Source organism: Lacerta agilis, chromosome Z (assembly GCF_009819535.1).
Source record: "Lacerta agilis isolate rLacAgi1 chromosome Z, rLacAgi1.pri, whole genome shotgun sequence".
NCBI lineage: Eukaryota > Metazoa > Chordata > Lepidosauria > Squamata > Lacertidae > Lacerta > Lacerta agilis.
Window position 1 is genome coordinate 19,458,066 of NC_046331.1, and position 27,858 is coordinate 19,485,923.

General features: G+C 42.5%; 1 protein-coding gene across 1 annotated transcript; it reads left to right on the top strand.

Moving 5' to 3' along the window:
• The first annotated feature begins 3,903 nt into the window (after positions 1–3,903).
• On the top strand, positions 3,904–26,983 carry PGK1 (phosphoglycerate kinase 1). Its single transcript, XM_033137271.1, has 11 exons — positions 3,904–4,036; positions 9,624–9,674; positions 11,030–11,185; positions 11,305–11,449; positions 15,340–15,443; positions 16,688–16,807; positions 19,980–20,094; positions 21,084–21,263; positions 21,503–21,680; positions 22,733–22,831; positions 26,505–26,983. The coding sequence occupies exons 1-11, from the start codon at positions 3,972–3,974 to the stop codon at positions 26,543–26,545; spliced, it is 1,254 nt and encodes a 417-aa protein (XP_032993162.1). The 5' UTR covers positions 3,904–3,971; the 3' UTR covers positions 26,546–26,983.
• Positions 26,984–27,858: the final 875 nt, after the last annotated feature.

Here is a 27,858-nt window from a genome sequence, read left to right on the forward strand (position 1 = left end):
GGGGTATACATACCCGTGCGTCCCCCAGAAAAAAAGCACTGACTTTTTGAAATATGGCAACCCTAAAATAAACATGAGTTTCTTTTTAGACCAGTGGTTCCCAAAGTGGGTGGTACTGCCCTGGGTGCAGAAGAGACAAGGGGGTGGCAGGGACACTGGAGGGAAGTTGGGGCAGTTGGGAGTTGTTGGAGGTACAAATGATTATCAGACCTTGGAATCAAGGTATTACTGGTTGAAGTTCACCAGTTTTGTTGAATTAAACTAAATACACTGTAGTTTTGTTTTGATTTTAAATAAACATGCAATTCTGCTACTATGAATAATTATTTCTATAGGGTAGGGGGTACTGTGGATGGGTTTATGGAACCAAGCGGGTTCCCCAAAAGTTTGGGAACCACTGTTCTAGGCTGCTTTTCCTACCCGACATTTTGCTTTCTTAACAAATCAGGACCTGTCAAAGAAAGGGTTTTAAATTTCATAGTGATAATGAAATCCTTATTGTAAAGCCCTGCACCACAGACCAGATGAAAGCTGCATCAATTCATAATGGAAAATCTGGGTCTTCACCTTTCTCTCTGCAGCCCACTCAGTGAGTTATACACAACCCAATATGCTTGACAGGGGGACCCAGGTAAGCTCCTCTCCTCATAATCACAGGTCACAGTGCGCACACACCATTTAAATGGCAATGCCCTTCAACTTTGAGGTGGCCCAGCTTCCTCAAATATTTTATTGGCAGGGGGGTGGACCCCTTAGCCCCTAGGAGTTGGCTCTATGATGCTTGATAATATTCTCTCAATAGAGGTTGATTTTCTCTCCCAACCAGTTAGTTCCAATTACACTCCTTCCAGCACCTTTCCTATTTCCATTTTTAATTTTGATCATGGCTATTTTGTCTGATAGTGAAGTTGGTGTTGTTCCATTTCCTCAAGTCTCTCTTCATTTGTCACCACAGGGGCTTGTAATTGCAGAGGTATTGTTTGCTGAGGTTTCTGGTTATTTGAACCCCTAGGTACCTGAATTTAGTGCAGCAGTTTTATCTTTGTGATGTTGGTGAATTCCTTTTGGGTATGCGAGACGTGTATGCGTGTTTTGAAGCATATAGCCTCAGATTTTGCAAAGTTTACATGTAGGCCCTACAACATTGTGAATATGTTGAGTTCTTTAGTTAGGGTGTTTGCTGTGTTTATGGGGTCTGGTGTTTGTTTTTTTAATAAATTTTTATTTTTGCATTTTCTATTTTACATAAAAGGGATGCGGGTGGCGCTGTGGTTTAAACCAGAGCCTAGGGCTTGCTGATCAGAAGGTCGGCTGTTCGAATCCCCGCAATGGGGTGAGCTCCCGTTGCTCGGTCCCAGCTCCTGCCCACCTAGCAGTTTGAAAGCATGTCAAAAGTGCAAGTAGATAAATAGGTACTGCTCCAGCGGGAAGGTAAACGGCGTTTCCGTGTGCTGCTCTGGTTCGCCAGAAGCGGCTTTGTCATGCTGGCCACATGACCTGGAAGCTGTACGCCGGCTCCCTCGGCCATTAACGCGAGATGAGCGCCACAACCCGTTGGACACGACTGGACCTAATGGTCAGGGGTCCCTTTACCTTTTATCTATTTTACATAAATGGATCTTAATATGTTTTCACACTCTGCATCTCTTTCATAACTCTATTCTTATAAATCCTTTGTCAATCCATAATTCAAATTTTTACTACAGGTTTTCTGTCAATCCTACCAATGTACGGTATGCATCTGTTTACTATAGTTTTTCCAATAAATTATAAACTTTCCCCATTCTTTATTAAAAGACCTCTTCTTGTTTTATGATTCTTCCTGTAAGTTTTGCCATCTCTGCATATTTCATCAGTTTTGCCTGTCACTCTTCTTTGGTCAGAGTTGTACGATCTTTCAATTTCTGGGCTAAGGGGGTCCATGAAGCAGTGGTCATGTGCAGTTGTCTGGTCCTTCAGGATCTCTGGTCCTACAGAGGCATCTTTCCCATAGGGCTTAGGGGTTCATTGCACCAGGGCACCGGCCTCTTGGGGCACCCCAGCGAGTGGGGGAGCTGTGCGGCTTTGCCAGCAGCTTCCCCTTTCCTTGCACTCTGCCAGATGGTTGGCAGGGCGCAATGAGCCACTAAGCCCTATGGCTCCGCCATCGCCACCTCCTCTTCCTCTCCAATTGGTGTGCGCCCCATTCATTATGGGGCCTGGTGTTGTGACCATCAGGTCATCTGCAATGAGCCCTGTAGTAGCATGAGGATAATGATTTCAGCAAGTGATTTCAGCTCTGGCATAACAGGCAGAAGACAGCTTCTTCATGTATCACTCTGTATTCAGGGAAACAAGACTGGGGAACTGAGGAGAAGGAAGCTACATTTATAGGGACAGAAGACTGGCTAGAAAGGATACATTTTGGAGGGAACAATCTCAAGCAATCACAAAGCTGTCTTTTGGTGGGAACCAGTAAGACTGAGGATCCAAATGCAGCAACTTGAATGAACCAATAGTAGCTGTTCCTTCTGGAACAGGAAGGCAGTTACTTTCCCCTAATGTGAATACAGACAATAGTAATTTAGATATGATAACCCTTGAATCCCTAGTTTGTAGGTTTTGATTGATTGATTGATTGACTGAATGAATGTTAGTGACTACCATTTACCCTACCAGGCCCTGCCATGCCTTACTGTCAGCCCACTTGCTGATGGGGGGGCCTGTTTCACAGCTGCCCCCTCTCTGGGTCACCTTGGCTCTTCTTAAGGTGTGTAGGGTTGCCATCTGTCCTGTACAATACAGGATTGTCCCATATTTAAATGTAAAATGCTGTGTCCTGTATTAATACAGTTTTGGCTTGTATTTTAGATCTCTCTCCCCCCCCCCCACGCCGCCAAATTAGGGGTCCTCTCCAAATGCATGTGTTTGAAAGGTGGTGTGAAAGGTCATGCATTTAAGCTCCGGGTAGCCAAGGGCAGACAGAATTACAAATACGTGTGTGTGTGTGCGTGCGTGCGCGCGCGCCACAATTCAGAGAGGACCTCCTGTTAGGCTGCAATAAATTGTAATGTGTCGCTTTGAAGTCACTTCAACACCAAAAACCGTCTCCCAACCGCCCCGCTTTTTGCAGGAACGAAGGTAGCAAACCTCGGTGAGGGGCTCCAAGACCCAAACCCATTCGTATCCCTCCGAGGAGGCGAATTAAGGACCCGGCCAGTAGCCCATCTAGTACAGTACACTCCTCTCCCATTGCCTAACCTGATGCCTGTGGGAAACCCGCAAGCAGGAGTTTGAGCACAAGAGCAAACTCTTCCCTCCTGCAGCTTCCAGTAACTGGCATTCAGAAGCATTGCTTGCCTCCGTTGTGACCAGCAGCCACCGCCAAATTATTTATCCCCCGTAAATTTCCCCAACCCTCTTCTAAAGCCGTGCACGTCGGTGGCCATCACTGCCTCCTGCGGGAGTTTAGCTGCTTCTTTTTCTCCCCAGTTTTCTTGGGTGTCCCAGAGATCCAGTGAGGGAAGAAACAATTCCTCCGTCGGTTCCCGCAAGTCCCTCTTCTCTGAACCTTTCAATTATATACACGTGTGTATGCTTGTGCTTGTATAACGTGGCGGGGGGGGGGGAACACTTTGGGTACCCCGCGAGGGCGGCCGGTCCCCTCAGGCGACGAGGCCGACCAGATGCCCAACCGCTCTCCTCCCCTTAAGGGCTTCCCGCCCTTTCTGAGCCATTGCTGCGTGCGAGACGTGACCACCGCGCCGCCAGCCGGTGCCCCGGCTCCCCCACCCACTCCGAGATTGACGCGGCCCTCTGAGCCAATCTTCGGCGCGGGTGACGCTACCCGGCCAATCCCGAAGCCGGTGGTAGGCGGGGCTCCGGTCGACACGCTCCGGCCGCCGCAGCGCTAGCTCGTCCTCCCTCCGCCTCTTTCTCCTGCTGCCGGCGAACGAGGAAGAGGTTGAGGTCTGTTTGCTCCTGCTGCGAAAATGTCTCTCTCCACCAAGCTCACCCTGGACAAAGTGGACGTGAAGGGCAAGCGCGTGGTCATGCGGTGAGCTGCTTTCGCTGCTCCTTTTTCGTCGTAGGCCTGCACCGCAGGGCTGGGTGCAAAACTGGGTAGCCTGGGGTGGGCTGGTGGGAGGGGGAGGAAAAGCAATGCATCTTCAAGAGGGTTTGGCGGGGGAGAGGTTGGCTTACCTGTTCGCATTTATATATGTGCAATGTGTATTGAGGTTTTCAATTAAGTGGTGGCAAAGCAAGTGATGTAAGAATTAGACGTATATGGCCATAAACCGTTATGGGTTGAGTTTATTTTTATGTTAACGTTTACTGAGGCTTTCAGTTAAGTACTGGCGAATCAGATAATGTTAGGGGGAGAAACAAACAGTTGTATTTATATCCCACCATCCCCAGGCCCCTCCGAAGAGACCTAGGTAGTTTTCTCTAATCTCATTTTATCCCCCCAACAACCCTGCTAGGTAGGTTAGGCCGAGAGGCAGCGACTGGCTCAAGGTCACCCAGTGATCTTTAGGGCAGAGCAGGGAGTTGAACTCTGGCCTGCCAGAGGCCCTACCTAGTGCAACACTTCAAACACTACGACACAGTGACTTGCATCTGCTGCTGAACTTTTAAGCCATCATAGAATATTTACATGGCATATCACCCCCCCCCCCTGCAATGGCATGTATCTACTTTGGGGTCAAATTAGTCTTAAGGCCCATAGTTACCCACGTGGGAAGGAGCAGTATTGTGGAATGATTTAGCACAAACCCATTACAGTGTAGGAAAGTAGTAAAGCGCTGTCTTTTAGGTGCTAACCATAAAGTCACAGGAACAGGAAACCATAAAAACTCTAGTTTCTGTTTTAATTAAGATGTTACACATCTTATGTTGTGTATTCTGAACATGGTTACTTATAAATAATTGAACACAGTGGGGACAAGATTATGCTGTTTGATTCCAAATCTGGGAGAACTGGACTGTGATTATGTTTTGTAGAACTTCTAAAAGGAAAGTATTAACTTATGCTAACAGTACTTAATAATCACTGTACAAATCACTATACAAGTTGCTAATACAGGATGCACATAGTAAACCTTTTTCCGCTTGCAGATGCATATTTTATTCATAGCTTGCTGGCTTCTGTGGTTTGTGTCACTAATTTCAATCCCGCCCTCCGCAATAAGACTCTAAGAATTGCAGTGATTCCTATCAGGCACTGGAAAGGAGTTGTAGGTGGTTCCGTTATCCAGAAGTTATACTGAGCTCCCTGTAGTCAATTAAACCAACAACAGCTTCAAAGCAAGATCTTAATTTTCATTTCAGCATCCCTTTGGGTGTTGCAAAATGCACAGAACTATACTTTCATGCATAGTATATTATAATTTCAGAATTGTGCTTTAATTAAGCTATTTATTTCAACTAATTGAAATATTAAAGAGGGCTTTTCATTTAGTCCAGCATTTGATTGACAGGGAAGGTTGTAAATGCCAAACTATTCCAAGCCTGGCAAAAGATCATAGGTGGGGGCTGGAGTCTAAAATCCAAGCTAAGGAATTGTATGCCTATGGAGGGAAATCAAAATTAGAAGAGGGAAAATCGGTTGCATCTAAACTTTGTAATACTACCTTATTAAAAGCAGAAGTCAGCCAAACCAGGATTTTGGGCTGGGGGAAGTACTTTAATTTCATGTATTGAGTTCTAAGCCTCAGAAAAAGTCTTTAAACTGTCATGAAAAATTTGTTATGAAATAGTTTGCTACTCATACTGCATGTGTGTGGGTTTTTATTGTCTCCAAAACTCCAAAACTTGTATATGTGTATTATAAAAGTCTCCAGTATTTTTTTTTTTCAAGGTCATTGATGCTTAGCAAAGGCATTTCATTTTATTATTCATATTTCAGTTTCTTTCTTGAAGATATTGACAGTTTCTGTCTTAAACCTTTGTGAAACTTTCAGTGGAACACTTTCACTTTTATACATTTTTTATACTTCTATCCCAAAGACTTGCATTAAAAAGTGACCTTAATGTCATGGGCATTTTTTCATTCATACCCTGCTTTTCCAAGCATCTTCCATTGTGGTAATAGTTGCCAGCTTACAGTCTCCACCTTTAATCACTGTGAAGACACGTGTTGTGCTGCACACAAACTAAGGAGATTGGTGAGGGGGGCCTCCCACTTGATACCCTGTGTAGAGATGTTCAATGGCCTGTTTGTGTTTATGCAGGCTAATGGATACAACTACATAGGTACAAAGTTCAGGCAAGGAAACTCTGGCTTTTATCATCTCTTTAGTTAGCTGCTTACTCTGTTCTGCTTGTGCCTCCTCATTAACTGAGGTACCAGATCTTCAAAGATAAAATAATTTCATTCTGGCTGTGACATGTAAACTTCATGCATGAAATTTATTATCTCCATTGGTTCAGTGTTGTGCTCTAAATTGCCACCTGGATGATGAGAGCATCAAAAGCATGGAGCTATTTATTTATTTGGGGGACGCAGGTGGCACTGTGGGTTAAACCACAGAGCCTAGGGCTTGCCAAACAGAAGGTTGGTGGTTCGAATCCCCGCAACGGGGTGAGCTCCCGTTGCTCCGTCCCAGCTCCTGCCAACCTAGCAGTTTGAAAGCATGTCAAAGTGCAAGTAGATAAATAGGTACTGCTCCGGGAAGGTAAACGCCATTTCCGTGCGCTGCTCTGGTTCACTAGAAGTGTCTTAGTCATGCTGGCCACATGACCCGGAAGCTGTACGCGGCTCCCTCAGCAAATAAAGTGAGATGAGCGCTGCAGCCCCAGAGTCGTCCACGACTAATGGTCAGGGTTCCCTTTACATTTATTTATTTATTATTTTATTATTCAATTTGTATGCCACCCTTCATGCAAAGATCTTAGCGCAGTTCACAGCATATAAATACAAAATAGAAACACAGAATACATAATTAAAGCTTACCCTCTATACGCTGTGGCCATCAGTCCAATTCTCCCATCTGTCCTCCACATTTACCATCTAACTTAATGATAGCAGAATGTTATACAGTTGAACCCTGGGTTACGCACATGATCCGTTCCGGGCCGCTGTGCGTAACGCGTGCATGTGTGTGTATCCCGAACGCACAAAAAATCCTGAAAACTCGGAAGTAGCGCAATTTGAGCATTTCTGCACATGCACAAAGTGCACAGAAGTGTTCTGCGCATCCGGGGGTCGGGCGCATTCCGGAAACGCTTCTGGGTTGTGGCCGTTCTTAACCCAAACATATGCAACATGGGGTGTGCGCAACCTGGGGTATGACTGTATACAGAAGCATGTTATTTATGGAGAAGTCTAGAAAAGAAATTATTTGTTCCTGGGTTTCTTTGGTGCCTTTGAAACTTGGGGAATGTTATTCTAAAAATCTTACATTGAGTAGAGTCAGCATGTTTCCTGGCACCACCTTTTCCTGTGTTAATTGCTTAAAACAAAATCTAGTCCTGTTAATCGTAATGTGTTCTGTTCTGCCAGTTGCTATATTATGCAACACGATTTCCTGTCTCCTTCAGCTTTGGGGCACAGCATTCTTTGTAGAAATGGCTTCTGAGGCTCTTCCTGCTCTTCTGTCTGTTAGGCAGGCTACATCATGCAGGCCTTTGCTGAGTAATCTCCCTGCGTAGGCATGTGAGATGAGAGTTTCTGGAAGCACTGTTTGCTATTGAATCTACGTTTTGTAAAGTGCTGGCTGAATCAAGCAGGCCTCTTATAAAACCCAAATATTGTACGTGGTTGCTAAATGCTTGAGACAAATGCTTGCTAAATGTTATGTGCTCGTTTTTTATATCCCAGGTGATGGGAGCCCTAAAATTTTGTTAGAATTACCTTTTTTAATAAAAGCTTTATTTTATAACATTTTACTAGAATTGCCAAGCATCTGTGATCAGGGAGATTGTATACAGCACTTAAAATAGTAGTTTACACAAAAGTGGGGCAGTAAATAAATAAATAAAATAAATGGTTATTGCAACATCCCAGAGTATTTAGGTTAGAGAGAGAAACAGTGGTTGTCCCAAGGCAATCATACAAGCTTGAGAAGTGACCTGATCCTGGATTTTCTGTATAAAAGCCCATTGCTTTAGTCACAGCCAAGCCTCTGGTGGTGGTCTTTGATCTGCAAGTACTTCAGATGCGGTATATGCTGCATCCTTCCTGGATTATTATTATTATTATTATTATTATTATTATTATTATTATTATTATTATTATTATTTTACTATAGTATAGCTAAAGCAGTTTGTGAAAGAAAATTGGATTATAACAGATATTGAAGATGATTGCACTCTGTGTTTACCATGCCTGTAAAACTCATATTGTGTCTAGGTGGCTTTTGTGCCTCTCAAACCCCTACCCTTCCTGGTTATTGAATGGATATTAGAACATTTTTCTCCTATTCTCTGCCATTCTCTTTGAATTCAACCTTTACTTTCTAGTCAAGGGCATCTCTGTTAATACTTGATAACTTAGATATTCATAACTGGTCACTTTTATTTTAGGCCAGGGGCGGCCAACCTGTGACATACTCACAGGTATTGTTGGACTGCAGCCTTCATCATCATTGGCCATGCTGACTGGAGTTGATGGAACTTTGGGCCCAACAACATTCTGGTGTTCTAATTCACATAGTAATGAATTTCTAAACTTTTGCCTGCCTAGGGGTTGAACAGTGGCAGAGGCTTCCAGCAGGAAATACAACTGGCTTATATAGCCTTGTTCATGAGTGTTGAAGCTGTCTCAGCATGATTTACTCATTTGCAAAATTTCCTTTCTCTCCAAGGAGCTCTATGTTATGTACATGGTTCTCCCCCTCATTTTATCCCCACAACAATCCCGTGATGTGAATTAGGCCAAGCTCACATAGTGAGCTTCATGGCCAAGTGGAGACTCAAGCCCTGGTCTCCTAGGTCCTAGTCAGACACACTGACGATTATGCCATGCTGGCTCTGAAAGCGGATTAATTCACTCAAGCAGCCTCTGAAACAGGACAGCTCTTGCAAAACCCTTTTGCAAGCCTTCTCTTTTTTTGCAACAGGTTTACCCAAAGTGATTCAGCACAGTTAGGCTTTTTCCTTCACATGGTCTCCTTGCTTTGCTCCACCACTAGCCCCTGGTTTTGAAATTTGTATCCCTAGTACAGTGGTGCCCCGCTAGACAAAAATAATTCGTTCTACGCATTTTTTCGTCTAGCGAAGCGGCAATGACAGCCGCGCTCTGCTAAACAAAAAAAAACAACGAAAATTTTTCGTCTTGCGAAGCAGCCCCATTGACTTTCTCATCTTGCGGGGCAGCTTCCGCTAGACAAATGCCGTTCGTCTAGTGAGTTTTTCGTCTAGCGAGGCATTCGTCTAGCGGGGCACCACTGTATAGAGAAGGGAAGTTGCGTGGATTTGAGAGCCTTTGAGTGCTGTACCAACCAACACAGCAGGAGAAGGGAGTAGTACAGTAATACTGTGACAGCTGTCCCTCTGCACTCACCCCATCCAAGTGCTGCTTTTGCTGCAGCTCCTTTTTGAGTATCTTGCCTGTTTTGGGACATTAACAACAGCATCCAGTAATTAATGGTGTTTGTGTGAACAACTACTTGCACTGAAACATTTCTGTCCCATTTTTTTAGGGTTGACTTCAATGTTCCAATGAAGGACAACAAAATAACCAACAACCAAAGGTAAGAGTCCCCTGCAAATTTCAAGTGGGGCATATGCTTAGTCATTCCTTGCTTAGTGATTCTAGTAGACTGTGACTCATGTACTTCACTCATATGAGGTTTCAGAACTGATGCCCTGGCATTTCCAGGTATGAGTTACTGATGATGTGAAACGTGTCTTGGGCTCAGTCTGCCCTGTCAAGCTAGATTTAGGGCCATAGCTCAGTGGTAGAGCATTTGCCTTGCAAGCAGAAGTTCCCAGGTTCATACCCCAAAGGTATCTTCAAGTGGGGTTGGGAGAGACTCCCTTCCTACAGTCCTGGAGAGTTGCTGCTAGTTAGCATAGACAATACTGAATTAGATGTACCATTTGCCTGGCTCTGTATAAGGAAGCTACTGCTACTCAAGAGTTGGTAGCAAGATAGCCTCTGATTAAAGGGAACTCATCATACCAGCTACATGTTTACTGCTAATGCTGTGCTAGCCTTGAGGGGGCTTGAGCAGGAGAGATGTGTTCGAGACCATTGGTCTCCCAGCAGCTTGTACTTCCATTGTGCTTTAGGAGAGGCCTCTCCACACACCTTTTTGAATTTGACCATTGCTGGTGTGTTGTTCTGCTTTCTGTTGGCTGGGAGGAAAGAAAGGGGCAAGACAGGGCCAAACAGGAAGAAGAACTTGAGGCAGGATTTGTGCTTAGGAGCTCTGTGACCTGTCTCCCTTGAAGCAGCTCCACTCTTGCAGGCTGTGGTTCCAATAGCAAGAAACCCTACTGACCTCTGTAACTGCTGGATGTGCCTCTTTTTCTCTGGATTGATAAAACAGGATTAGAAATTATTTGATTGAGAATGAGGATAAAAAACACCTAGCCGCTGCATTCATGCCAGTGTAGCTAACTAGGCATTGCTGTGGACACCATAGCCTTTTCTTTTTAACACAACCACCCAAAAGGAGCTATATATTATTTAGTCTTATATATTCTGCCTTTCTGCATTTTGAGTAGTTCTTGCACCAGACTGATAGTCTGTGCACCAAGCAAGCAAATGACTGCAAATATTTTAATGGTATCAAACTGATCCATCTTTAACAGGACTAGTGAAACATTGGTTACAGTCCAATACATGATAAAGTGATAGTGACCAAGGCAGTTTGTATTGTAAGGAGCAGTTAGTGTGGTATAGCAGCTGATGAGGGAGGATATTTCTACCTTGGTGAGGTAGGAATGAAGAGGCTAATGGGATCTATTACTTCCTGATTCTAATAACCCTTGAGTCTGTAGCTGATGTGCATAATCTCTCCTTTAAAACCATGATCTGTTGATGTAGCTTAGATGCCGCAGGAACTGCTGTGGGAACCTTCTGTTCTATTTTTCATTGCAGAATCAAGGCAGCTGTCCCAAGCATCAAGCATTGCTTGGACAATGGAGCCAAGTCTGTGGTGCTGATGAGTCACCTGGGCCGGCCTGATGGGGTTCCCATGCCCGACAAATACTCCTTGAAACCAGTAGCAGCAGAGCTCAAAGCTTTGCTGAGCAGGTATGGCATGATGACATTACAGACTGACTAGAAAGAGGTGCTTTGAATGAGAATTTGTTGTGAAGCGTCCTTAGAATTGGTAAACTGAAGCTATACATTTATCTGGGAATTGTCTCCAGGGATGTCATGTTCCTGAATGAGTGCGTGGGTGCAGAGGTGGAAGCTGCTTGTGCTAATCCTGCAACTGGCTCAGTCATTCTTCTGGAAAACCTCCGATTCCATGTAGAAGAGGAAGGGAAAGGAAAGGATGCTTCAGGGAACAAGGTGAGACATCTTGTCTTGAGTTCTGCTTTCTCTACTGCATCACTTCTGGGTGCTTAAATTGTGCCACTCTTATATGTAGATGTTTCCACAGTGTTACTAATAGTTCATGCTCTCATATGGTGTTAGAGCTAGAAATTGATACATGCCACCCCAATCTCCCAAGCGGTGAGAGAATCCAGGGGTTCCAGGTGATTCGCCAAGGTTCAATTTTCTTGGCATGAAGGCCAGTGGTGACTGTAGTGTCCTTGGGATATATGGTTTTATTTGCACCAATATAGGTGTCATTCATTTTATGCAGGGGTTATGTTCAGGGGATGACACGTATACACCAAAGCATGTGTATACCAACCACCTGCTTGGAGTTGCCCCCACACAAGTTATCTATTATCTGTAACCCTTTCATTGATACGGTTACAAAGACAATTCCTAGCAACTAGCATGAAGAGATGCTCAGCTGAGCGTTTAAGCCTGATATGTTAATAATAATGATAATGATGATAATAATAATAATAATTTTATTATTTATACCCCGCCCATCTGTCTGGGTTTTCCCAGCCACACTGGGCGGCTTCCAACAGAATGTTAAAATACAATAATCTATTAAAGATTAAAAGCTTCCCTAAACAGGGCTGCTTTCAGATGTCTTCTAAAGGTCTTTGACATCTGGTGGGAGGGTGTTCCATAGGGCGGGTGCCACTACTGAGAAGGCCCTCTGCCTGGTTCCCTGTAACTTGGCTTCTCACAGCGAGGGAACTGCCAGAAGGCCCTCAGCACAGGAGGTGATGATATGCATATAAGTACAGAGCAGTGCTAAAAAACATGAGTGCTGATTAACCATCTTGTGCCCAGAGAAGGAAGGAAGAATGCTGGCAAAATAACTAAAATCACGGTTTAAGGCTGTGGTACCCAAAGTGGATGGTACTTGTGGGGGTGGGGGTGCTAATAGGCAGTGGGCTGCTAGAGGTATAAATGACTATCAGACTTTGAAAAACTAGTATCACTGGATCAAGATCATCAATTTGAATTAAAATACGCTGAATAATTTTAATTGGATTTTGAATACACGTGCAATTAATTGTTACCGTTTTGAATCTTACTGGGTGATTCTCTTCCTTAGTGGGTTGTGCAAACCACTATTTTGAGTACTGCTTTTTATAGGTTTGGGTGGGGAGTTATTGGAACCAAAGGGTTGGCGTTCTGAAATGGTTTGGGAAACAACAGGTTTAAGGGTGTGTTTTGCAGGAAATATCTTCAGCAAGAGCATGTGAGAACCATGTTTTCCTTCTCTGCTCAGTTAATGCTGTGCTCGGTTGATGGGCTGTTTGAACCCTGTTAACTGGGACTGGCAAAACCTTTGAATCCAGATGCCACACTCTGCTTGGGCAGCCGCTTGGGTATCCATACCTCTTGACATTTTAATGAAGGTCGCCATGACCACTTGGTTTCTTTTCTTAGCACCTCTGACCCCATTAAGACTTGAGTCTTGGCTCCCTTTCGATGCAGCCACAGTGATATACAGTACAGTGCCCTTTTTTAGGTTGATACAGAACACCACACTGTGCTATCAAAGCACATGCAAATTAACTTCTCAAGATGGAGAGTTTGAATTTAGAGATTCCAGCTTCAGCCTCTTGCCATAATCCTTTTGTCCTCATCTCCAGTCGAAAGTAACTGTCAATTTACCTTGCATTTACACTTTTAACACTTGCTCCTATTTTTTTCTTAAGAAAAAGGCCTCCCTTTTTGTTGTCTATCTCTCTTCTATTCTTGAAATATTGGGATAGTATTGCCTGTATCACTGAAATGCAATTATTTAGCAAAATTTATATGCTGCCAATATTAAGAAAAAAAGATTGTGGTGCTGAACAGCATAAAACCAGTTATGGAACTACTTCTCAGGAGGGAACAATCCTCAGTGAATGTAGAATATTTGGAATTGCCCATTTGGGTGCAGTTCATCTTTTGAGAGGATGTCCATCTTAAATTACAGAAAAGCTAAGTATTTGCTCTTGTTGTGCACCTTAAGTATGGCTTGTTTCTCATTGTTTGTCTGCTTTAGTGTGTTACCTTGCAGAAGCAACAGGAAAGGTGGCTGCCTCAACAAGCCTGAGCTGAATAAACAGCAAATGCCTTAGAAATGCTGCAGTAATCACTTAAGATGTGTTGTGCCTATGTGCTGTGCTGGTGACTTAATCAAGAGCTAAAGGAGAATGGATTGCACATACTTCCTATTCTGCTAGCTGCCACTGGCTGTAGTAGAGGCAATTTAACTAAGTACATAAAGCTGATCAGCTGAGGAGATGAAGCAGCAATTGATTGTATTAGTTTAAACCAATAATAATAGATTTTCCCCCCTCCTCAAGATTGCTACAAATCTGTACTGCCTATATGCAACTGTTAGTTGGCAGTGTTTCCTGCTGCTTTCGAGTCTTGAGACAGGATTATTTTTAAGATCCCTACCTTCACTGCCATATGAGCAGAGGCTTTGGCAGGGTGAGCTGCACAACTCAACCAAAGCTGTACTAGATATATATTTATTGCACTTATATCCCACTTTTTTCTCCAAGGAGCTCATTTAATCACTGCAACAATGCTGTGAGGTAGGCTAGGCAGACAGGCAATGGCCTAGTAGGGATTTGAACACAGACATCCCAGTTCCTAGTCTAACCACTACACCACACTGCTTCTCAGTGTGTTGTTGGCCAAGAAGGCTGAAGAGAGTTTGCTTATTTGCTAATTGGTTGCTTAACAAGATAACTCAAAAGCATAGCACCTACATTGAGACCAGCATAAAAGGAAAAAAAAACAAGAAAAATCTAAAAGACAATCCTATTTTTAAAAGGCAAGATTAAAACATCCCACTATCTGAAGGAGGCCATAGATAATTAAAAGCCAGAAAAGAAAAACCTTTTTTTGCCTGAAGCTATGTTATGGTGCCAGACAAATCTCAGGGAGAGCAACCCACAAGCACAGAGCCACTGCTGAAAAGGCCTGTTCTCATGTTGCCATCCTCTGAACCTGCTCTGGAGGGAGCACATAAAAAGGGCTTCAGGTTATCATTGCAAAGTCCAAATCGTTTCATATGGAGAGAGGTGGTCCTTGGAGTACTGAGCCACATAAGACTTTAAGAGCTTTGCTGGTGTCAGTTTTTAATGGGAGAGTTAGCAGGCAGAGTCTGTTTGCCTTTGACTAGTTCAAAATGTGACTGTGTTGTTGTTGTTGTTAAGTTGCAAATATAATTCCGATTCCATTAACAAACTGTTTTGCTCTTTCAAGAGGCAAAAGGGGAGTTGCATCCTTCCTTAATTTTTTTTTATAGTGAACATTACCAGAGTAGAATCTGCACCCCTTCCAGAATGGCTTTCACTAGCCTAGAAAAGAGAAAAGCTCTGATCTTTGCATTGAATGAGAATCACCTTGTGATGGAAGCAATATAACGAGCTGTTTTGCTGTACATAGTTCAGAAACAGCACAGAAATGTGGCCCATTCTCCTAGTGAACTGTTTTGAGGTTTCATTGCAGTCAACCTGTATATAAGGTTTGCTACATAAAATAAATGAAACAACCTGTACAGAAGTGCTTAATGCTGATGACATGTTAATGAAGCTTAAAACCACCTGTCATCCTTATTTTTTTGTACTTTTCATATGTACTGCATTCACTTTCCATTTTTTAAATACCGCTGTCAAGTTTACAAGTGTGCTCAGAGGCATTTAAAATACATCTTATACCAGGAGATCAACTGTTGTGATTACTGGATGGAAAGGTTCCCTACCCTGCCCCAGGAAAAGCTCTTAACAATTCTATTTAAACAGTGATTTGGTGGCTTCTAATGTCCATTGATAAAGTAACTAAAACTCATAGGTTTTTTATTCTCTCTCTCTTCCCAGATCAAGGCTGATTCTGCAAAGGTGGATGCTTTCAGAGTGTCTCTTTCTAAACTCGGAGATGTTTATATCAATGATGCTTTTGGAACTGCACACAGAGCTCACAGGTATGTAAGCCTCTGCCTCTTACTTTGTCCTGGCTGGGCTTTTGTCGGTTTCGAAGACTCTGGCTTTTAACAAAATGCACATGCTGCTTGAGTGTTGGGAATCCTTTATGAAGAAAAATGCATCAACATTATCAGTAATTAAGACAGTAAAAACAGGTAATAAACTAAAAACAGGTTGAAACACATGTAACTTCTGCAGGACTAGATGGGCTCACCTAAACAAAAATGTTTTAAAAATGAGCTGGAAAGCGTATAGCGAAGGTACCTGCCTGATGTGAGTAGGCAGGGAGTACCAGGGTACTGTATAGGTTTTGCCACACTTAAAAGGTAAATTTGACAGCAGAACCTTACAACACAGAGAATTATGTGGCACCTGTAATAGCACCCATTCCACAGATCTTTAGGTTTGGATTCTCAACATTATCACAGAATCCTTTCGATCTTTTATGAAATGCACAATTATATTTGCTTTATTAATAATGTAGTATTGTTTGCTTTATGGACTGAAAACAGCTTTATATGGGCTTGGTTTTCCTCAAACTGCTGAGTTGTATATTCTACTAAGCAGCTGCATTACATTTACGCCCAGGTGTTGCCATGCAGCCTCTAAAAACCATCCTTCCTTTAACAAAGCAAAACTCTGGTGATGGATCTTTTCACTCCCTTTTTCCTAGAAATTCACCCAGTAGCATAAAATGGGTATTCCATATTGAATATGTAAAAGAAAGGAAGGAAGGAAGGAAGTTCCTTACAGAATCTGCAGGTCATGTGCCTGTTAGATAAGAAAAAAAGATCTGGACTTCTGTTATCTCATAAACTGAAAGTATCTAGATGGAAGAGCTCAGCTATTTTTGTGATACAAGGCCTGGTTTAACTTCTGAGGTCACACAGTGCCCTGGCTCATTTAAGACTATATAAATAGAACCTTTATTCTCAACAATGATGGAGCTCACAAGGTGGAGAAGGCTTCTGTTTAGAGCTGTGGTGCATCTTTGTACGTTTGGCCTTCCAGGCTGTGACACTTTGGTTTAATTTTTTATGTTTGCACTTTTATTTGTTATGTGGACTTCTGAAGTAGCATGCCTTTTACACAATTGTTTATTCATTGCTAAATATTTGCACAGTTGTGAACTTTAAGGCTTTTGTAGCAACTGATCCATACATATAGCATCAAAAAACAACAACAGTGGAACTCTTTCTTATTGGCTGATATATATATATATATTTTCTCTGATATATAACAGTTCCATGGTAGGTGTCAATCTGCCTCACAAAGCTGCTGGTTTCCTGATGAAGAAAGAACTGGAGTATTTTGCAAGAGCTCTGGAGAACCCAGAGCGACCCTTCCTAGCAATCCTGGGAGGGTAAGGACAAAATATATTTGCCTATATTGTTGTTTGCTTCTACCTATGTCTATTTCAGTAATTCTTTTTTAAAATAATATTTTTAAATTTTATTAAATGTATAACAAACGAGCCTGAAGTACCCCCAACAATCCAACAAAGAGGGGTGGCCAGAAGAAAAAATGATTAGGTATAAGATAAGGAGAAAATATTAAAAGAAATGTGTGCAAAAAAGGCAATATGGCAGTATTCCAAGATAAGACACAGCCAATCAAAAACTCGTATATGGTAATCAAAAACTGCACCACATGAAATCACATTTGGATAATATTTGCCTGAATGTTGTTAAACTACAAAAATGGGCCCACTTCCCCTCTGAGAACCTGAAGCTGGTGGGTCAGTTTCTCTGATGTGGCTATAAATAAAAGGCATTTTCAAACCAGTTCATAATAGAGTACATAAAAGTGTAGAGTACAGTCAGTGCATATTGTGTCATGGGCCAAATCAGCATGTCTGTGTGTCTGCCTGTGGCTGACCTTTCCACCAAAGTTTAAAGTACAAACATAGTCCCTATTCAGCAGTGCTGTGTGTAAATTGACACTGCCTGTCGTTATGCAACTATGAGGAACTGTAGCTGGATACATGTCAGCTTCTACAGATTCCGAGAGGCATAGTTTGATGCTGGTGATGTTGATGATGATGATGTACAGTCTCAGTCTCAGAACAGGCGGTCAGATGCCAGAATTCTGTATGTTATACCTAACATGCTGTTTTTTTCTGGAATATCCCCACCACAAATCTTTGCTTAGAAAAATGAAATTGGGTTTTTTAAAGCATTTTTCAGGGTTGTTGTTTTTTTAAGAATGCAGCTTGTCACAAATGTAGTTATACAAAATCATAATCCTCATGCAGATATCAAGGACTGCATTGCAATTAAGATTTCATTCTTATTGGGCACTGATTTGAATCTTCCTGATTACCCCAATTACTGTACAGCTTTCAGATGTGTATGATAAAGTACAAAGACCTGAGCTGCTTTGATGGCAAAATCTTTCTGTTCCTTTCTTCCCTGCAAAAACAAAGCCAGCTTTTGACGCTGAGCAAAGGCCCCATCTGTGGGGGCAAGCATGCAACCATGAATAATAGGGAACACAGTAGCCTTGCAGTTCTGACTTGACCCATCTCTGATCATTTGCTGTGCTGCTGCTACCAGAAATCCATTAAATTTCCTAATGGTGTTGCCAAAGGCCAGCCTTTCCTGTGCTGACTGGGAATGATGGGACTTATAGTCCAAAACATGGAGGTTGGGAGCAAGCCTGCTTCCCCCAGTTTTAAACATGTTAGGCCAACTTGAGTCATAATGTGTACTGTTTAAATCTCTTACTTAAAACTGCAGTGTGTACAGTTGTACCTCGGCTCCCAAACGATCAAAAACTGGAAGTGAGTGTTCCAGTTTTTGGACTTTTTTTGGAAGCTGAATGTCCGACGCGGCTTCAGCTATTTTTCCAGCGCACCTGCGCAATCGGAAACCAATCAGAAGCCATGCCTTGGTTTCCAAACATTTTGGAAGTCGAATGGAGGTAGGACTGTAGACACTACATACGGTCAGCCCATTATTGTGGGTGTCAAATGAAACTGGTGAGAAGGTTGGTGATAAATTTAATAATTTATAGAGCACCTGCTTTGCATAATGAAAGTCCAGTCTAATCCTTGGAGAGTATACTGTGCTAGATTGACCAGTGAATATGACTGTCCTACTCTGACATTAATGAACCCAAGCTAGTCATTTCCTGTGTTCCCACTAACCAGTGCTACCAGTACAGTTGTACCTTGATACTCTTGGTACTCTTACATTTTGGCTCCTGAACAATCGAAACCCGGAAGTGAGTGTTACGGTTTTCGAACTTGTTTTGGAAGACGAATGTCTGATGCGGCTTCTGCTGTTGTTTCTGACACACCTGCACAATTGGAAGCCAATCTGAAGCTGCACCTTGGTTTCTGAATGCTTTGGAAGTCAAACGGACTTCCAGAACGCATTCTGTACAAAAACCAAGATTGTAGTGCGTACTGTCTTTTAGGTAAAGGTAAAGGGACCCCTGACCATTAGGTCCAGTTGTGGACGACTCTGGGGTTGTGGCGCTCATCTTGCTGTACTGGCCGAGGGAGCTGGCATACAGGTTCCGGGTCATGTGGCCAGCATGACTAAGCCATTTCTGGCGAACCAGAGCAGCGCATGGAAACACAATTTCCTGCCCGCCAGAGCTGTACCTATTTATCTACTTGCACTTTGATGATGTGCTTTCAAACTGCTAGGTTGGCAGGAGCAGGGACCAAGCAATGGGAGTTCACCCCATCGCGGGGATTCGAACCACCAACTTTCCAATCTGCAAGCCCTAGGATCAGTGGTTTAGACCACAGCACCACCCACTTTTAGAAATAGCTTTTAGAATTTAGAGCATTTTCAGCCAAAAAGGTTCCCAGAGTGGCTTAGGTAAAGGGACCCCTGACTGTTAGGTCCAGTCACGAACGACTCTGGGGTTGCGGCGCTCATCTCACTTTACTGGCTGAGGGAGCCGGCATTTGTCCGCAGACAGCTTCTGGGTCATGTGGCGAGCATGACAAACTGCTTCTGGCGAACCAGACCAGCACACGGAAACGCCATTTACCTTCCCGCCAGAGCGGTACCTATTTATCTACTTGCACTTGGATGAACTGCTAGGCTGGCAGGAACAGGGACCGAGCAACAGGAGCTCACCCCGTTGCAGGGATTCGAACTGTTGACCTTCTGATCGGCAAGCCCTAGGCTCTGTGGTTTAGACCACAGCGCCAACTGCGTCCCCTCTAGTGTTTATAGATACACATTAAAATCATTAGCCAAAGCTTGATTCCCGCCCCACCCCCACCCCCCAGGCAAGGGTGGAGAGTGGGCTTCTAACACTTGTAACTTTATCCCCCTTTTTGCTTTAAGAGAAATCCTAGATTATCCTACATACATATCAATGCATGTGACTTCATCATATCCCCCTTATTATCAAGATTTATCAATAATTATGTATTTATTTTCTGTATTATGTGCTGATAACAAGTGAAACTGGGCAATAGTAGGTTTGTCTACATCCCTGCTAATAAACTAAAAGTGATGCATTAACTCACAATTTTCTTCTTCTTTCCCTACCCTCGTTGTGTTCATCAGTGCTAAAGTTCAGGATAAGATTCAGCTGATCAAAAACATGCTGGATCAAGTCAATGAGATGATTATCGGTGGTGGAATGGCTTTTACCTTCCTTAAAGTGCTCAAAAACATGAAGGTATGCAACCTGCAGTGTCTGCTATATATAATTTGGGTGATGAAAGATGCTTATTATGTTTTCTTCACTGTTTCTATATAACCTTTCCCCAAGCTGGTGTCTTCTATGTGTTGTGGACTGCAACTCCCATCCGCCCCAGCATCATATGGCTGTGCTGGCTGAGGCTGATGGGAATTGTAGTCTAAAACTTCCAGAGAACACAAGCTTAGGAAAGGCTGTTCCATATGTGCAATCTTAATTGACAACAGTTTTTGAACTGCATTCTATGGCTTAAAAGTTGCTAAAAAGAAAAGATTTTCATCACAAAGCCTAACACAATAAATTAATATTGCAAGGTTCCAAGTAATACAAAAGGATTTACATTATCCTATTCTTTATTATTCCAGTACATTATAAAGACTTCATTTCTCAATGAAGACATTTGTTTGTTACCTGCCCTCTTTGGTTTTCACTATGTAAGCTTAACCATGCTTACTTACCATGTGCCTTCAGTTATACTTTAAGCACCAGGCAAAAACATTCCTCTTCACCCAGACCTTTGGCTGATTGACATCTCTTTTAAATGTGTTATGGTAGGGGGGGATTTTTGGTTTGTTCTTATATTTTTAAAGTATTTTGTGGGTTTCATATTGTAATTTTATGTTGTGAACCGCCCTGAGATTTACAGGTGTCAGTATACAAATTTAATAAATAATAATAATACTAGGTCCTAGGTTTTAGTTATCAATTTCCTCTGGGTTGATTTTCTTGTTATCTCCCCCCACCCCCTTCTGACAAATAATAATCCTGGCAGCAGTTAAGAGGTTGCATTAATTCTCTGTCCTCTGTTAGTTACAGTTTCTTTAACATACCCATATTATCTGTTGATGTCACTTGGATTTAATAATTAAAAAATACCTTGCTTTCGGGATTCTGATTTGCTTTGTAGCAATCTACTGGTACATAAACATCTATAGATAGCTGCATAGTGCATTCTCTTCTGCTTCCAGATTGGCAACTCTTTGTATGATGAAGAAGGAGCAAAAATAGTCAAAGACCTGATGGCAAAAGCAGAGAAGAATGGTGTACGCATCACTTTGCCTGTTGACTTCATCACTGCAGATAAATTTGATGAGAATGCTAACACTGGAGAAGCCACTGTGGCCTCTGGGATCCCGGATGGATGGATGGTAGGTTTAACTCTTGATTCCCTGCAGATGTTTTGGATTACAGCTCCCATCATCTCCAGATAGCATGGGGTTGATGGGAGTTGCAGTCAAATGCATCAAAGGGCACCCATGTGGAGAATTCTGGTTTAAAAACTGGAGAGATTTTGGTTGCCGGGGTGGGGGTGAGGAGTTCTTCTACTTGTTTGATCTTTCTGGTGCAATGGCTGAACAGCTTCCACCCTCCCCGTTTTTGACCCTAGGGTTTGGATTGTGGTCCTGAAAGCATTAAGCTGTTTGTGGAAGCTGTGGGCAGGGCCAAGCTGATTGTGTGGAACGGTCCAGTCGGTGTCTTTGAGTGGGACAAGTTTTCTAAAGGAACCAAAGCTTTGATGGATAAAGTTGTGGAAGTTACATCCAAAGGCACCATCACCATCATTGGTAAGAACCACCATTCATCTTCTCCAGTTCAAATGAATAGTTTTTCAGTCTTTTGGAATACTTTATTTATTTATTTTCTCTTCATAAGAAGGGCTTAAGAAGTTGCCTTATACAAGGCCAGACTCTGGGTCCAAGCTTTTAAGCCAGTGGTTCCCAAACATTTTGGGGCCACTGCCCCCTTGGTTTCACAAACTCATCCCCAGTACCCCCTGCCCTACCCTAACTGATTTAACATTATTCAGAAAAGCAGATTCTGCAACCCACTAACAAAGATAGTAACAATGAAATTCAAAATACAGTGGTACCTCGGGTTACGTACCTGATCCGTTCCGGGGTGCTGTTTGCACCCCGAAAAGTATGCAACCCGTGTGGAACGTTCTGCGCATGCACGGCAATTTTTACTTCCGGTTTTGTGGAGTACGCAGCCCGGAAGTACGCAACCCGAAGCGTTCGCAACCCAAGGTATGACTGTAGTAACAATTAATTGCGCATTCAAAATCCAATTAAAACTATTTAACTGATGAACTTGCTCCAGTGATACCAGCCTTTCAAAGTCTCATAGTCATTTTAATCTCCAGTGACCCCCTTGCCTCTTAGCACACACCCCAGTAATCCCTTTAGTGCAGTGGTTTTCAGCCAGTGCGCCCCTGGGGTGCCTTGAATGATAGTCGGGGTGCCGCAGGCAACTCTGGCCTCTGTCCCTCTTTCCTTCCCTCCCTCCTCTGATGCCCTCTTGCATCTCTGCCTCCCAAACAAAGGCTTACACACCTGTTTATTGCAGCAGCCCTGGCTATAAGTTCCACAGGTGAACTTGGCGTTTTTGGCAGGCGCCAAAAAGAATATGGCAATGGCTCCTGCCTGATGTCTATAGGCAGGGAGTTCCAAAGCATTGGTGCTGCCACACTAAAATACCAGTTTCTTACAAATGCAAAAAGTATTATGTGGCACCTATCACCGTGCCAGGGTATGGGGTAAGGCAACCTCGCAGTTAAGCTTCCAAATTATGCTTCCAAAACCATTTTCAGATTCCTTGACTGTGTTTTCTTGAACAGGTGGCGGAGACACTGCTACATGCTGTGCCAAATGGAACACTGAGGATAAAGTTAGTCATGTTAGCACTGGAGGTGGTGCCAGCTTGGAACTCCTAGAAGGTAGTGTGTGTTTTCCTCCCTCTTCCTTAAAGATGTCCAGGGGATTAATTTTGCTTGTATGCTTTTTTGTAACTACGTCATGCTTACAGCTACCCACACACATGATTACTCTTCAAAGACCAGGGCCAGGTGGCTAAAGAAAACCAATGTCATGTTATGCTACTGTTTGTTGCTTTAGAATTGTAAAGTTGGAAGGGACCTCAAGGGTCATCTAGTCTAATCCCCTGCAATGCCCAAAGGCTCTCAAGAATAAACAGATACATACAAATAATGCAAATACAATACGAATGCATATACAATACAATAAAAATAAATCTTAATATTTCCAAAGTATTGAGACATTCATTTTCCTTACAAAAAGGCAGCAGATTTTTCCCAGTGGAAGACTTGAAAGCAAGAGAGGGCAGGGAGGTGGGGCAAGACAAGTAGATTAGCTGGTGCCTGTGATAGTTCCAGCAGACTCCACATAGGGACCATTTTCATCACAGTTGCAGTTTTGAATAATGATGGTGACCAGGAAAAGGTCTACATCTCGCAAGCGCTCAGACTGAGGCCTCCATAAAACCCAGACCCAGGACATAATTTCTGGCCACATGCCTTGACTAAACAAAGGGGTGAAACTAATGTTTACTATGTCCCCCTCCCTAAAAAGGCTTATGCACTTAACCAAATTCATTGCCTACTCTTTCATCTGGCTCGCAATTCCAGGACTAAAGAGTTGCCCTTATATCTGTAGCTCTTTAAAAGAGCTGTTTATAATAGAAACAATTTAGGAAATTGCTTTATATTGAGTCAGACCCTTGATCCATCTTAGCAATGTCTACACTCACTGGCAGTGGCTCCCCAAGATCCCAGCCCCACCTGGAGATGCCACTGAGGGATGAAACCTGGGGCCTTTTCCATGCAAAGCAGATAGTTCACCACTGAGCTCGATTACTGTCCCGTGTCCATTTACTCAGTCTTCAATCAGCATTGTCAATGGAAGGTTTTTTGTGGGGTCTATTGTTTCATGAATGACTCTTGGGAGCTTCCTCTGGTAATTAGCTGTTTCTTAATACGTGTACATTTTCCAAACCCTAGTGCCTTCCCCCTAAAAAAGAAAGAGGCGGCACTGGACTCGTCAGCTGTTGTTACCAAAAGCTATGTTCTGAAAGGGCTTTGTTTCTGTTGCCTAGGAAGTAGTGGAGAAAGGAAAGAATGCAGACCAGTAAAAGGAGACCTGCAATGGTATACACACCAAAGGAAGACATTTTGGGAAATGTAGGCTTTGCTAAGTGGCACTAAACTTCAGAGTTTAAAAACTCATTTTCCTTAATTGTAGAAGAATTGTTAGGCAGCTTCAGACTGGGGAGAAAGGAATTGGATAAAAAGTCACAGATTGCAGAATTCATTTAAAAAATAATTTTGTATTGGAGTACATCAAACAATACAATAAAAATAATAGGTTGTACAAATACAAAAAAGCAGTGCAGTATATCTTGAGGACACCTAGGTAAATAGAGTACTTAAGGCCATTTGGAAAGCCAAATTTCACAATGTACCATGGAGAGGGAGTCGTGTGTGTCTGTATTCATTGTAAATAAGATACAATCCCACCAAAGAGCATAGGGTTTTTCAGGGTCCTCTGAGCCTTTGGCAACATGTAATTTATGAGTTATTTTCTCAGCTAATGCTCAACTCCATGAAAACCTATGAGGCCAGTGGGTTTCTATTTTAATCCTAGCTTGTGTGGTCTAGAAAGGCAGTATGGTGTGTAGTGGTCATTGTTGGACAAGGACCAGGGAGACCAAGGTTCAAATCCTTACTCACTGGGTGACCTTGGGCCAGTTACTGAGTCTAACCTACCTCACAGGGTGGTTGTGAGGATAAAATGGAGAGGAAGGAGAACCATGGAGGACAGGGGGGGGGGGATAGAAAGGCTATAAATAAGTGACCTGAGTGTGTCAAAAGACCTTGCTCAAAATTTCACTAAGTGGCTTTTAGACCAGCTACTGCTGCCTCATTCTTAACCGCAGCCTACCCCAGAATGATAATAGGCCTCTTTAAAAGTTTACTCAGAGGGTGCTCACGGAGAGCTTTCAGCACTTGAGGCAATATCTGTCTACCTTCAGGACTGTGACTGTGCTTTCTATACAGATAGCATTTAAAGTTTTTCAAAATCCTGACTAATAGCCCAGCAGCAAACTTAATGATATTAACTAAGTTGCAGAGTGCAAGATGTGTATCAGGATTTCAGAGAAAAATAAAATAATCTTAGGGTTTTAAGATGCAGCCCCAAGCACATTTATCTGGGAATATATTTTATTGAATTAAAAGAGGCCTACCTCTGAGAAGTCTGGCACTGGATTACTCTGCTGTTCTGAAAAGAACTGTTTCTGTGAAAGCACCTGTCAATTAAGCTTTTAAACCTATTTTAGTAGAAAGATGAAAGTGTTGGCAGAATTACGGCACGATCCTAACCACATCTACTCGGAAGTAAATCCTGTTGAACTATGTGGGGATTAGGATTGCAGCTTTAGACTTCTAATGGGTTTCAGGCTCTGTAGATGTTAACATCTCTGTTAACCTTTGTTGGGTACCGATTAATTTCTGGGCAGAATTCAATGTGTGGGTATTTTTCCTTTTCATTTTAAAAAACACCCATACGTGTTCTGGGTCTTTTTTTCAGCTCAAGGGCTGCATTCTCCTGGACAGTCGTCCAAGGGCCACATGGAAATCATGGGCAGCACCTGAGGCAAAACTGGGTGGAGATATTCATAGAAATTTTGCCTCTGTGCCATAGGCTAGTTGCCACACACAAACACACACGTCCCTTTCTATCCTCCATCCAAGAAAACAGACTGCATTATCAGAGCTCAAAAGACACATTCAGGTCAGGCAAAAACTCTGAAGGAGGGTGTGAAGCAGAGGGGTGTAGGTGTGTGACCTAGGGGGGATTCCCAAGAGTAAGATGGAGGCTAGGAAGAACAACATTGGGCCCCCTGTAATGTATAGTATTATTATTTGTATGCTGCCCTTTCACAAAAAGAATCATGCTCAAATCTACAACCACAAAGAAATATGTCCCAAAATCAACCATCATGAGAATAATCTCATAGCAACGTTAATAGCAAATATCTATCAATAGCTAAAATAACAAGGGAGCTTGGCAGTTTCACCTTGGTTCTATAAAGACTCCTGTGAGGTTGCTTAAAGCTTCCAAAGGTGCAGGGGTGTGTGGTTCCTTGACCACCAACACACACACACACACACACACACTGCAAGGAAAGGTGGGGGGACTCTAAAATAAATTATTAAAAATAAACTATTTTATTTCATAAAAGTTATATATTGCTTGATTGTAAAAAAGTCAAAAATCTCAAGGCTGTTTACAAAAAAATAAAAATTATAAAAATTAAACATTTAAAACTTTCAAAGTTAAAATAACAATAGACTGAATACAGGTTAAAACACATCAACTTTCTGAACATCTGGACAGGCTTGTCTAAACAAGGATGTTTTTAGCAGATGCCAAAAAAGCACAGCAAAGGCACCTGCCTGAGGTAAGGCAGTCATGAAAGTGTCAGCCAAAGCCAGTTTCCATGTACCATCCTTTATAGATGCTTTTTAGATGTGTTAAAAGATGTTCCATGATGCATCATCTTTATGTGTTTGTCTCTCTTACGCTGTGCAGGTAAAGTTCTTCCTGGTGTGGCTGCTCTGAGCAACGTGTAGCAGTAGATGGAGAGCATGGGATGAATAAGAGCTCCTCCCTGACATGTTCCTGTGCACAGCCCTTAAAGCAATCACTGCAGCGCTTCTATATTCGTACTGGCAGCAGGGTCAGATAAAGCAACCTGGAAGATTTGCAGCAGTGTTAAAAAGGCTCTTGTCTGCAGTTTACCTGATGTTGACTGTTGCCCCACCTGAACTACTGTAGTGTTAAATGGTTTTTGTGATATTTAGAGTGGATATATTTATATATTTTTGCCTTTTTACCAAGGCCAAGTTCCCCTACTAGTTGTCAGTACCTCAAAGCAAATTTCTTCATTCAATCTCAACAGCTTGTTTAGCTACTGCTACTTCTCACCTTTGCACAGTACCACTAGGTGGAGGGAAAATACAGATGTCAACTGCAATGTTAGCTTCTAAATAAATGTTTTGAGATGCAAACAGTAGAAAGTGTGTTTCTTTCCCCCCCCAAACCCCTGGGCTATCATGCACATTATCTTCACACTGTTTTGTGCATCTGGTTATTCTTGTACACTTCTATAGTCTTGCTTAATATTTCTTACCCTTTGGAGGACGTGGTGGTGACGTATGCTAACAACAGGCAAATTATCTAACACTTGTTTATTTAAGCATGGCAGATAGATAAAAGACAACCAAAAAAAGATGACTGGGAAATCGCAGGTTGGACCCGTTTCTAGGACAGTTTGTGCTCTCCAGATGTTTGAGACTGCAAAAACCCTGCTGCCACATATTTGCTGGATGCAGGTGTTGGCAACTCCCTTCCAAAAGAGCCAAGCTGACTTTGGCTGAGGGAAGTTGTAACCTTAAAACATCAGGAGAGCACCAGGTTGGGTGCAACTATTTGAAAAGGCCTCTTACGTCTGCTGTTTGGAGTTTGAATGAATTACATTGGTACACTGTTCTGTTTTAGATTGGGATGAACTAGAGGAAATACATTTTTAAAAATACTTTTTCATTAGTTTTTCAGTTGTATAGAGAGCTAACCAGAACATAAAGTATACATAAAGAATTCCCCCTCCTCCAAAGCAAAACAGGAGAGCAGGAGCACTAGCACTGTATACAGGTAAAACTCAAAAAATTAGAATATCGTGGAAAAGACCATTTATGTAAGCAATTGTTTTCATTAGCTACTGGAGTTTAATATATGAGATAGACTCATGACATGCAAAGCGAGAGATGTCAAGCCTTCTGTTTGTTATAATTGTGATGATGATGGCGTACAGCTGATGAAAACCCCAAAGTTGAAATTGTTAATCATCACAATTATAACAATAAAGGTTTGACATATCTCGCTT

Coding starts and splice junctions, on each gene's coding strand:
- PGK1 (XM_033137271.1), top strand. CDS start 3,972: ATGTCTCTCTCCACCAAGCTCACCCTGGACAAAGTGGACGTGAAGGGC. Junction 4,037..9,623: donor GGCAAGCGCGTGGTCATGCG/GTGAGCTGCTTT, acceptor CCATTTTTTTAG/GGTTGACTTCAATGTTCCAA. Junction 21,681..22,732: donor AGGCACCATCACCATCATTG/GTAAGAACCACC, acceptor TTTCTTGAACAG/GTGGCGGAGACACTGCTACA.